This window comes from Argentina anserina, chromosome 4 (genome assembly GCF_933775445.1).
Source record: "Argentina anserina chromosome 4, drPotAnse1.1, whole genome shotgun sequence".
In the NCBI taxonomy this organism is placed as follows: domain Eukaryota; kingdom Viridiplantae; phylum Streptophyta; class Magnoliopsida; order Rosales; family Rosaceae; genus Argentina; species Argentina anserina.
The window spans coordinates 27,390,425-27,402,027 of record NC_065875.1 but is presented as its reverse complement, the minus strand read 5'-3'; the positions used below and the strand labels follow the sequence as shown (position 1 = coordinate 27,402,027).

General features: G+C 39.1%; 3 protein-coding genes and 1 pseudogene across 3 annotated transcripts; 3 read left to right on the top strand and 1 right to left on the bottom strand.

Moving 5' to 3' along the window:
• Positions 1-14: 14 nt before the first annotated feature.
• On the bottom strand, positions 15-1,832 carry LOC126790422 (ATP-dependent Clp protease adapter protein CLPS2, chloroplastic-like). Its single transcript, XM_050516640.1, has 4 exons — positions 1,537-1,832; positions 1,283-1,381; positions 1,048-1,157; positions 15-315 (listed from the first exon to the last, which is right to left on the bottom strand). Exons 1-4 carry the CDS (start codon positions 1,763-1,765, stop codon positions 235-237), a joined length of 519 nt encoding a protein of 172 aa, XP_050372597.1. The 5' UTR covers positions 1,766-1,832; the 3' UTR covers positions 15-234.
• A 1,077-nt stretch (positions 1,833-2,909) lies between these two features.
• On the top strand, positions 2,910-6,449 carry LOC126790623 (uncharacterized). The gene is made up of 8 exons (XM_050516943.1): positions 2,910-3,031; positions 3,198-3,975; positions 4,667-4,734; positions 4,823-4,884; positions 5,121-5,224; positions 5,660-5,732; positions 5,834-6,014; positions 6,117-6,449. The coding sequence occupies exons 2-8, from the start codon at positions 3,215-3,217 to the stop codon at positions 6,200-6,202; spliced, it is 1,335 nt and encodes a 444-aa protein (XP_050372900.1). The 5' UTR covers positions 2,910-3,031; positions 3,198-3,214; the 3' UTR covers positions 6,203-6,449.
• Positions 6,450-6,824: 375 nt separating this feature from the next.
• On the top strand, positions 6,825-9,186 carry LOC126790833 (zinc finger CCCH domain-containing protein 49-like; annotated as a pseudogene).
• Positions 9,187-9,495: 309 nt separating this feature from the next.
• Positions 9,496-11,100, top strand: LOC126792520 (uncharacterized). The gene has a single exon (XM_050518927.1). It carries the CDS (start codon positions 9,496-9,498, stop codon positions 11,098-11,100), a length of 1,605 nt encoding a protein of 534 aa, XP_050374884.1.
• Positions 11,101-11,603: the final 503 nt, after the last annotated feature.

Here is an 11,603-nt window from a genome sequence, read left to right as displayed (position 1 = left end):
AGTTGTCTTATATGATTATAAGAGAATTGCAAACAATACATTCATTCCACTCGATGAGTTTCTGAATAGTTCTGTTCAGTCTGGCTGAAAACGTGGTACATAAATATAATATCATATATTAAGGTCACCTGACATTACTCCCTACAAAATTTTTATTTCCACTATAACTTCAAAATTGGGCCACTTTTAAACATCATTGTTAAATAGCAGCTGCTAGAGTTTATGGTAACTACTTCATAAGCTATTTGAATCCGGTTCAATTGATGATCGTAATCCTCCGCGTATCATCATTTGGGAGTAAAATTCAGCATGTTCCTGAGAAACAGATAACAGGTATCGTCATCATCACTTGTATGAACACCAACACAAACGTAAAGATAACTTCTTGCTTCATTCAATAACAATAACTGTGATCTTAAGAAAAAGTTTTAGACATCAGGACCGTGCCACCTCTGCAAGGCACCCATTGTGAAGCACAAAAGTAGAATTTTGCAATTTATATGATCATTTTCACAACCCTCAACACTTGTAGCTGAGAAACCGAGCAGCGATATGACCAGCATCCACCTACAGGTATACAGAATCGACTACTAGGTAATTTAATACCCAAAAACCGATCTTGCATACCTCTATTTCAACCCCAAATACTCAAAAGTAAAATGTCAAACATCTTAGCAAATGCTTGAAGATATACTAGTGACAATCTGCCTAAAATTTTTCTAATGTTTGAGTTTTACCTACAGAAGTAGCCTGGGATGCTTTAACCATCATTCCCGATGCTCCAAATGTTGTTATTAAAAGATACCAATTTAGAAAATAATGTATCATAGTCTGCATACTTCAGGATATCAGAGTTTCATTGCTAACCAGAAGGCTTTAACATGCAAATATATCTAAGTCTCTAATCGATAATCACTAATCTCAGTCAAGAGAAAGACATGATATTAGTTTCTGCAAACTAATTCATCAATGTGCAAATATCTAAGTACATGATTACATGATATTCAATCTGAAAGTTTCAGTTTCTCGAACTCTTAAAGAACATACCTTAACTGTGACAACAACAACAGCGACACCATCTTCCCTCGACTTATGAAACAGATCTCGTGCCCCATCAGGGGTAACAGATGGAACAGCTTGGGGCAAGACCTTTGCAACTGCAACAAGTCAAACACATATAAGTGATATAACCATCTTAACGCACAATTCCCCTAAACAAATAAAGTTTAGAGTTGCATCAGTTCCTATCAACTGTGGTAAAATTCTGAAAGCACAAAATTACCTAATTTCTCGGTATGGCGAACATCATCAATCAGCAAAACTCTGTAACTATCTCCACTTCCAATACCTCTCTTGTCCTTCAATCGTCCAATATCTCCTCCTGTGATTTAAGAAAATGGGAATTTAAACTCAAATTTCACTCAGATTCTAATCAAACAAAACAAACTTGCCAAACATGAAACATGTTACACAACATAACAGTAGTTACCAAAACAGAAACACAACTGACAATTGTTTGGGACAAGAGGATGGTACCTTCTTGAAGTTGGGTGGAAGGATCAAACTGGGTTTGGTCAAACTTGGGGCGCTCCAAGACACCAGCTCCACCTTGGGAAGACCCAAACCTGGCCCTCACAGCCATTCCACCACCTATCCCCCGGCCTTCCTTTACAGCCAGAATCTTAGAACACCTGCGAGTTGGAGACGAAGAAGGGAAGCCGGCCATCTTGGCCAGCGAAAACGACGACATTGCTGTGGTGGCCATAGCTCTAGAAACTAGAGGATGAAGGAGATGAAGGGTGCAAGATTGTAAGTCAGTCACTCTGAGCTGGGAGTCGGGTGGGAACACTTGAAACTTATATGTAGGGGCTTTATCTTAACTGCATTTCTTAACAAATAATCGTGGCAATTACGGGTCCACATTATTTGGCCACTCAATTTTTTTTCAAATTTTAAGGCCTGTGAAAATTGGTTAGGAATGAGTGATTGATATTCACTCTTGCATATTTTAGATTTCTTTCCAGAAATCTCTAGACACTTCTCCTTTTGTAATTTTCTCACGTTACACGTTGTATTAGATTTTCTCTAGACACGTTGTATTAAATTGGTTAGGGACTTCATATAGTTGGATATCTATGTTATACTAAGGTTTTATCTCAATTAAAAACATAAAAACATAAAATCCTTTGGTGTGCATTTTGCACACACACGTCATATAGACTGAGATTGCTTCATGCACATACGCACTACACATACAAAAAATTTCAACCAAATCAACTTAACAAACAAATATGTGCATACTTGTAGAGTTGCAGGTAGATAGTCGAATTTGCTATTGAAACAGTAAGTATATGTATAACAATCATTAAACACGACCAATTCAATTTACCAAACTACTTACATAAAAACACAAGCCACGAATTATTGTTGTTGATCCGAAAGACACCTTACTTTATAAAATTAGTCTATATTTACTTTTGGTTAGTTAAGACTAGCAACCACCCCACGCAAATGAAGTGAGGAATTATAGGGAAAGTTATATGCATATGAGTTTTTTTTAATTTATTTTTTATTCTGATTTTAGTTTTTATTTTCTTATCCTTAAATTATATAATTTCATTTTCAAATAACATATGATAAAATAGTGTTAATGTAATTTTATACATTTTGGTTCACAAGACATGTTTGAGTTATTAATAATATAGATATAACCACTTAGGTAACTGAGATAGGTGGTATATTTTCCTTTAAAAAAAAAACTTAAAAGTGGCCAAAAGTTCGGTCTGAGCCCACTGGACCCGAAGTCAAGCGCCAATTCCCGGCCCATTCTATACTAATTATTACCATCTGTAGGAATATAAGCCGAAACATCCCCCGATTGGGTCTCAACCACCGCCCTTAACCCGACCCAACCGCCATAAACCTTCTCTATATCTCTCTCTCTTCCTCTCCAAATCGTTCTTCTTTCAACTCTGGGGAAACTCACCGGAACCCCATACATCATCGCCGTTGCTCTACCTTCGTCGGCCCGGTAAGTACTTCCCTATTTTCTGCTCTAGATTTTCTCTCTCTCTTATTATCGTGAACCAAACGAAATCTTGATCTCAATTTCATCGCGCACAGTTTAGGTTTTAGGTACAAGAGTTAGGGTTTCACTGAATGCATAGTTAGTATCACAGCTCAATTTTCTCTGTTAGGTCTGCTCAAATCAACAATGGCGGCATCTTCTTCCCAATCGCTCAAGGAGTATTTGAAGCGATACGAGTCTAGCAACAACGAAGACGAGACGAAGAAGAAGAGGAGGAAGAAGCAGCAGAAGAGCAAGACGGAGGCGATGGGGGTTAAACTGGTGGATGAGGACCCTGTGTGGCAGAAACCGGTGAAGCTTGAGGAGGATAACAATTCAGGAGATGAGGAAGAGAAGCCTCTAGTTGATGAAGACATTGAAGTCAAGAGGATGAGGAGGCTTGAGTTGTTGAGGGCTCGGCGGCCTTACGATGCTGTATCTGCAGATGGCAGTGGTTGGGTTACAGTCCCTCCGAAACGAGAAGTCTCCGAAGAGGCTGACTTGTCACCTCCAAGGAAGAGGCATCATTCTCCCTCGCCTGAGCCTGGAGTGGCTCCGAGGGAGTCGGACCTTTCGCCGCCGAGGAAGAGTAGGAACAATGGTAATGCAGATCTTTCGCCACCAAGAAAGAGTAGGAACAATGGTGGTGCTGATCTTTCTCTACCGAGGAGGGGTAGGAACAATGGTGATGCAGATCTTTCTCCACCGAGGAAGAGTAGGAACAATGGTGATGCTGATCTTTCTCCACCGAGAAAGAGGAGGAACAATGTTGATGCTGATCTTTCTCCTCCAAGGAAAAAGAAGCAAGCATCTCCGGGTCCTGTAAAACAGAAGCCAAAAAGCGGTTTGATATCTGGCCGAGATATCAGTGAAGAGATTTCTAAAACAAAGAGAGCTGAGCAGTTGAGGTATACATCTGTTTTGCAAACATGTTTATCAGTTTATGAACTCCTGTTATTCTTTTCGTAGCCATTTTATTTTTATCTTGTTTATCCATGGTAACTTATGTTCATCACATATGGAAGATATAATTTACGTCAACGGGACAACACTAAAAATGATATGAATCATAGTTTTTGAGAATGCTAGTGGGTTCCTAATTAAGCAATTTTGTTACTTTTGTCAATATAATGAAAACTGTAGCATCAGATGTTCCCTTAGCTGCACGTTGAGCATGAAGAATGAAGTATACTCTACTAATTTAGTTATGTAGTTGGCATTTGATTGAAATCATCATGATGAAGACATAAGCTACGTTGTTTTCATGTATGCCACCTAATCTGAACGTTTTATGTCTGTCTACATATATGTGGCTAGTGGTTGCAAATGGTCATTATTTATCTTTTTTCTGATCTCAAATGAAGTATATATATATATCTCATTTGTGTTCATTAATGCTGCTTTATCTGTTCATTATAAGTGTAGTTTGCGTTTTGTTTGGTGTTGGATTTTTTTTAAAACCTTTTGCTCTATTTGTTATCCTATTTATAAAGATAATGACAGTAGAATGTGTTATTGGTAAACGATTATTGATGCTTTACACTTATTTGAGAGATAATTGCTAAAGTATTCTGACTCTATAAATGTTGATTTTTGTAGATTTCAACAGATGGATCCTTCTGAAACTGGGCAAAATGCAGAAAATGTTTTTCGTAATAAGAAAACAGGTAAGGAAAAGTTATTATATTCTTGTAATATTAATGATATTGGACTCGCAAGGACTCTGATATTCATCTGGAACTACCAATGCTGTAGGTGAACGCATGTCGGAGGAGGAGAAATTGAAAGCAGAAAAGAAACTTGATGAAAAGCCTAAGGTATGTTGGCACTCAGTGAGAGGTCCTGCTTGATTTTCATGATTTTCTATAAGTATGTCATTGGCTTCTCTCCCCACTAGTTTTAGTTATGCCATATACTCTAACTGAGATATTGTGGGGTGATTAGTTGTGTTATGGTTTAATTTAAGCTTGATTTCCATAAAACATGAATCTTGCATAGCTTACTTAATGGTTTTTGTTGTTGTTGTTGTTGTTGTTGTATCTTCATGTAATAGGATATAAAGTTGGAATGGGGTAAGGGCTTGGCTCAAAAGCGGGAAGTTGAAGCTAAACTAGAAGAATTAGAACGTGAGAAGGAGAAGCCATTTGCACGGACTAGGTAAGTTATAATATTATTCCCTTTACAATCCTCGTGAAGATAGTTCTGTTTTTTGTTGTTTCTGTTGAGTGGTTGACAATCCAATATCATATCACACATCATATTTGTAATTTTTGTTTGTTTGCTAGTCTTAGTCTAGTGGTAATGATTAGGTTTTATCTGTGGGATTCCTCATTTTTTCCAGATGCCATTCTTTCTCTCTCTGTTCTTATTGTCAACCTTAGGACTGGCGCACATTGAAATTCTTTGTCAGGGCTTTTAGTTCCAAAAAATTGGAATATATTGTTCTTTATAAAGGTCTTTAGTTATTTCCTGATTTTTGACAATCATTTATGTCAAGTTTCTGCTTTAGTCTACAACTCTCTTCTCTTGAAAATGTACAGATAGGTAATCTCAATCCCTAGTTGTATTAACAGCAGCATCTTCTGTTTGCAGGGATGATCCAGAACTTGACAAAATGATGAAGGAAAGAGTAAGATGGGGTGACCCCATGGCACATTTGGTACAGGTAATCTAAGAATCAGTTACTATTGAAAATTGTACTGATATGTACATATCTGCCAGAGTACTGGTATCTAATCTTTTGGCATTGTTTGCTGTCGTATGCAGAAGAAGTATCCTGAAGCAGTTCTCCGGAACCTAGGGGATAACGAGAAAATGAAGGAATCTGGATTTATCATCCCTCAGGAAATTCCTGCTCATAGCTGGTTAAAAAGAGGATTTGATGCTGCACCAAATCGGTATGGTATAAGACCAGGGAGACATTGGGATGGAGTTGATCGCAGCACTGGTTGGTTATTCGCACTTGGCATTTAGAACCTTCTGCAAACTCTGGTTGTCCACGGGCGTTATGCTTTCAGGCGTATTAATTGCTGCTACTCTTTTGTTGCAGGATATGAGAAACAATTTTTCAAACGAACAAACGAGAAACAAGCTACTCAGGCGGAGGCTTATCTCTGGTCCGTGGCAGATATGTGACCGGCACCGCATTTGCATTTGTATTCCTATGTAAAGGCGCGAAGAATTTGCTGGACCTTCTCATACTAATTGATGACTGTAATGCTCGTTTGAGCATCTCTATTTGCTCTTTATACCGATTGGTACTCCTTGCCTAATCGAAAGTGGGTTCTCACAGTCTCACTTCAGTCACTCGACTCACTTGTACATATAACTTCCATAAGCCTTGTTTCTTGACTTCTTCAGTTGATATCAAACTGTCGACCCACTTAACTGTGTGATATATGTGCCTTAAAAGTTAAAACTGAGTTCATGATTCTTTCAATTACCTATTCTAGTAGTCGTGTTTAGTTGTACTTTCCTCACAAATAAGTTAATAGCACGTTTACTTTAGATTGAAATTGAGAAGTGAGTGAATCATTTTGGCATATATATCTGAGTTCCTCACGAATGAGCTAGTCATGGTTTGTTTTTATTTGAATGAAAATATGTCATTTAACATTTTCATCTAATAAAGTGTTTGACGCCATTCTTTCAAAAAAAAATTATTTTATAATTATTAATCTAATAACTTAACCCGACTCGGGTTAAGTATTTAAGACGCTCGTCTTTGCAACGCCGACAGAAAACGCGCGGCCTCCTCTCTCTATCAAAGAGATAACCCAGAAAACACAGAAGAGCTAGAACTCTCAACCTCGTCTCTCCCTATCTTCCAGGTTCGTAGTTCTGATTTTTTTTGCTAGGGTTTCTGATTTGATTGCTTATATCTGAAATTAGGGACATCATTTTGTTAATATTCTTCTGATTTTGATGTTAGGGTTTAAGTAGCACATGTTGTTAGGATTTTTGCTGATTTTAAATTTGGAATTGCGAGATTGGTTCACTCAATTTTGACATCTAGGTTTTGAATGGTGGGGATTTTAGGTGTTATGGCGCACAGGTTGCTCAGGAATGTGGAGGCAGATGGTTGGGAAAGGTCAGACTTCCCCATCATCTGTGAGTCTTACCTGGGTGACAACCCCTATGTTCGCATGACGAAAGCCGATTATGACGAGTGCAAGACATGCACTAGGCCGTTCACCGTCTTCCGGTGGAGGCCTGGCCGTGACACCCGGTTCAAGAAGACGGAGATTTGCCAGACGTGCAGTAAGTTGAAGAATGTCTGTCAAGTCTGCATCTTGGACCTGGAATATGGCTTTGCCGGTTCAGGTTCGAGATACTGCTATGGCTATCAACTCCACCGATGTGATTCCCAAGAGTGATGTCAATAGGGAGTTTTTTTTGCTGAGGAGCATGACCGAAAGGTAAGTTTGAAAGGATTTCAGTTTAGTCTTCTAGTTTATTTTATACTTTTTCTCTTGGAACCCTTTAGCATTTGAGTTTAATTTTGAATGGTGTGTGCAGGCGAGAGCTGGTATAGATTACGAATCTTCCTAAGGGAAACAGGGCACATGTCTGCAGTTTCTATATTTGGGTGAGTGTACTAGAGGTGCTGAGTGTCCTTACAGGCACGAAATGCCCATAACTGGGGAGTAGGCGCAACAAAACATCAAAGATCGTTACTATGCGTACGTTAATGCGTCCTACTTTACTCCTTTTATTATGCTAAGAGTTCTTGGGCTTTTGGTCGAATGTATTATGAGATGCTTTCAGTTACTGATTCCTGCTGGCTGCTTTAAATTTGAGAATTTGTTTTTTGATTATCAATGGTGCCTGATCATTTGTTTGCTCATATTCAGCAAGCAACTGAACTCTTTAGTTCTTTTTTGTTGCTGTTGTCAAGTATTAATTAAAGAGGAGCTTCCTTTTGGGGGTTGGGATTAAGTATCAGAGTACTACTGTAAACTATATTCAAGCAACAAATTGTGTATATATTTTCTGTAGTTGGGATTTTCACTTTTTAATCTATAATTTATCTACAGAGTCAGTGATCCAGTCACTATGAAATTAATGAACAAGGCTGGAGAGATGCCTTCCCTAGAACCTCCAGAGGATGAAAGCATCAGAACCCTATATGTGTGTGGGCTTGATGAGAGAGTTACTGAGCAGGATCTACGGGATAACTTTTATGCTCATGGTGAAATAGTCTGTTAGGATGGTACTCCAACGTGCTTGTGCTTTCGTAACCTACACAACAAGATAAGGTGCAGAAAAGGCTGCAGAGGAACTCTCCAATAAACTGGTGATAAAGGGTTTGGGATTGAAGTTAATGTGGGGAATGCCTCAAGCACCAAAACAGGACTCAGAGGGCACAGATGCAGCTAGGCAGTAAACAGTGGTTCATAGTGGACTGTTGCCTCGAGCAGTGATATCACAACAGCAGAACCAAATACAAGACCAATCTGCACTGGTGCAGCACTACAACATGCTACCTCCACCATCTTCACAGGAGAGGACATTTTATCCATCAATGGATCCTCAAAGAATGGGTGATGTTGTTCAATCTCAAGATGGCGCTTCAAGTGGGCCCCTGGGGTCGAGCGAGAAGAACTCTGGTTCAGAGAGACAGCATTATGCTTTTCAAACCATGGCTCCACCACATGGCACTTATCATCAGCAGCAGTTTTATCCTTCCCCATATACAGGTCATATGCCTCCACCACCACCATCATCACCAGCTTACCAACAACAGTATCATCCACAGTACCACGCTGCTGTGCCTCCACAACAATCCTTGCCAATGAACCAACAGTACCAGCAGCATTCTGCAACACCCTCAGCTTCTACATCATCAGCACCCGCAGCTTCAAGTTCTGGACCTTTTGAGTCTACACCATCCGAGTCTGGATCTGCACCAACTGCATCATCACAGCAGTGACACCAACTTTGTTGTATCGTTATGCCAACTTAGTGTTTTTGACTCCAAAATGGCCTTGCATGAATAATCTGTTAGAGCATTCCCTTTTTTACCTATTAAGGATTGATCTGATGTGCAAGTCCCTGCAATGCTGACGAATTCAACTTGTACAAATGTTTATTCATACAAACTCCATCTCCTTCTTCCATGATTTTCCTACTTACTTTTCGGTTTGATTCACTCCTTGTCAAGACAGGTCATAAATTTTGGAAGGTGAAACAAAGCCATAATTCCTAGTTACGGAAGGGAGTTTATTTGATTTCCCGATTTGCAACACTTAATAGTTGTAGAATTAATTTTCCTACTTGCTCTTGTTTCCCTAGTCTTCCTAAGAATTTCAATGTGCACTAGTATTTAAAGAGACATGACAAGATCATAACTCATAGTTTGAAGCATTGAGCGTTCTAGATATCTTGCCTTCGATAACCAGAGCCTTTGGTTTTCTCTAAACATAATCATGGGAGGTGTGGCTTCTAAATCCGAAAAACCCAGTAGGGTCGACTTGGCAGGAAGGGCTATGGAATTGCAAAATGGGTTTGCAAAGGCGCAAAAGGATTATAATGACTCGCAGAATGAGATGGCAACAGCCTTCAAAGAATTTGTGCACAGACATTGCTCTTCAGAACAGCATGCCGTGAATGATGATCCGGAGAGAGAAGACGAACATATAGTGACAGAGGAGCCGGAGCCTCGTATCCAGTCTTCAGGGACAGCGAAAGTAGCACAAAGGAATGGTACTAAGAGAAACAATAACTCAGGAGGTAATCGTAAGCAGAAAGACAACCAAAGGAATGGTACTGAGATAAAAGATGCAGGTATGGTGGCAGAGAAACCAGAAGCTAGTACTGGGTTTCAAAGAGCCAGGAATGAAGATAATCAAGTAGCTCCAGAAGATGTTGTGGTTCAGGCTTTCAAAGAGGTGGGCGAGTCTGGCAGTGGCATATACAAGTTGCTGGAGAAATCTGGTCAAGTTGAAATTGGTAGAGAACACAAGAAAAAACTCGTTCGGTCATTCACGAGGACGCGGTCTACTACAAGTAGAAGTAAGGGTTTAGCAAGGAGTCGCTCCTCAAAAGTCAGTGATCATTGCGGGGAGAAAGCTGAAGCCACAAAGGAGGATTATTCAACACTCTATAAATTATATGTTAAGGAGCAGTCTCTATTAAGAGATTTACTAACCTATGACGAGATTAAGTTTAAATTTGGAGAAGGATTTGAAACACAAGAGGCCAAAGACAGAGCTCAAGAAGCTTTCGACAGAATTAGTAAACTCAGAGATGAGGAGCTGCAACCTCTACTTAGTAATCTCTTTAAAAGCCTGCACGAAAATTGGAAGATCATGTCAGAGTGCCATGACGAGCAACGTGATATCATGTCCAAAAAATCTCTCTTTGAGCCTCATGATGCATGTTGCGATAACGATCACTGGAGGGATACCAACAATCTTCTGGAAAAACTTCATGAATGGAGAAACGCCCTTACTTGCTATATTGGCTCACAAAAGTCCTACGTTGAATCTCTCAAGAAGTGGAGTGAATGTGGTGGACACTCAGTTCTCAAAATAGAAGAAAACGATAACGGGTGCACAAAACTGCTCCGACATTGGTTCAAGTGTTTCGAAGATCTGCATAAGGAACTAAAGGAAGCCACAAAAGCTATGGCAGACTTTGAAAAGGAAATGCAAAAGCTTTGGGACCAAGAAAACGAAGAGCTAATTTGCAAGAGCAAAGTTGATAAACTTAATGAGGATATCCGCAAACAGCTGGTGAATAAGAACAAGGAGCCGAAGCAAGAGAAAAGGGACGAGGAGTTGAATGAATCGAAGAAGAAGAACAAGAAGAGGAGGCAAGAGAAGAAGGACCAGGAGTTGAATGAACTGCGGAAGAAACTAGAAGATCAGAAGAAGGCCTATGGAACTAGTCAGATGAAGAGAAAAGAGATTGTCAAACAGGTGATTCAGGAGAGCTTTGCATTACTTTTTAAATCGCTCAAGGAGTTTACAAGCAAAGCTGCTGAAGCGTATGTTCCAACCATGGAGCATGATATTGAAGTGATTAATTAGCTAGAACGCTCCTTTTTTTTTTCCTACCATTTGAATGCTTAGTTATATTTCTAGTTAATTAGTTTTGTTGACGAACAGACGAAAGATGTAATTTGATTCCTTTTATTTACTTGCAGAAAGTTGTTTTAATGCAGTTCTTAACTTTGGAGTGTAAGCTTACTGTTTTGTAAATCATGTGTCATCATCATTCATCAATAATTTTTATTTCCTCCTTTTTCATATTATCACATAGCAGTACTAGTCGTCTATGAGTCGAAAATAATCATGAAGATTCACATGACTTTTTATTTTTAGGACAAACTGTCTTTAATTTATTGAAATTAAACTAACAAAAGAGAATGACAAAAGAATCTGACCTCTTATAAAAATATACATATACATGACTTACGTAAATAAAAATATACATGTACTAAAGAAACAAAACCTTCGTCACAAAATTTGTTGAGCACTACCGTAGTGCCACTAGGTTCCATATCGATATGACAAGAGCTGCTTGTGTCGAC

What these genes read in the sequence shown, in the direction of transcription:
- LOC126790422 (XM_050516640.1), bottom strand. Translation starts at nt 1,765, where the DNA reads ATGGCCACCACAGCAATGTCGTCGTTTTCGCTGGCCAAGATGGCCGGC. An exon ending in TTCCACCCAACTTCAAGAAG is followed by an intron (nt 1,382 to 1,536) that starts GTACCATCCTCT and finishes CTTAAATCACAG; the next exon opens with GAGGAGATATTGGACGATTG. An exon ending in TCGCCATACCGAGAAATTAG is followed by an intron (nt 1,158 to 1,282) that starts GTAATTTTGTGC and finishes GACTTGTTGCAG; the next exon opens with TTGCAAAGGTCTTGCCCCAA.
- LOC126790623 (XM_050516943.1), top strand. Translation starts at nt 3,215, where the DNA reads ATGGCGGCATCTTCTTCCCAATCGCTCAAGGAGTATTTGAAGCGATAC. An exon ending in AAGCCATTTGCACGGACTAG is followed by an intron (nt 5,225 to 5,659) that starts GTAAGTTATAAT and finishes TTCTGTTTGCAG; the next exon opens with GGATGATCCAGAACTTGACA. An exon ending in CCATGGCACATTTGGTACAG is followed by an intron (nt 5,733 to 5,833) that starts GTAATCTAAGAA and finishes TGTCGTATGCAG; the next exon opens with AAGAAGTATCCTGAAGCAGT.
- LOC126792520 (XM_050518927.1), top strand. Translation starts at nt 9,496, where the DNA reads ATGGGAGGTGTGGCTTCTAAATCCGAAAAACCCAGTAGGGTCGACTTG.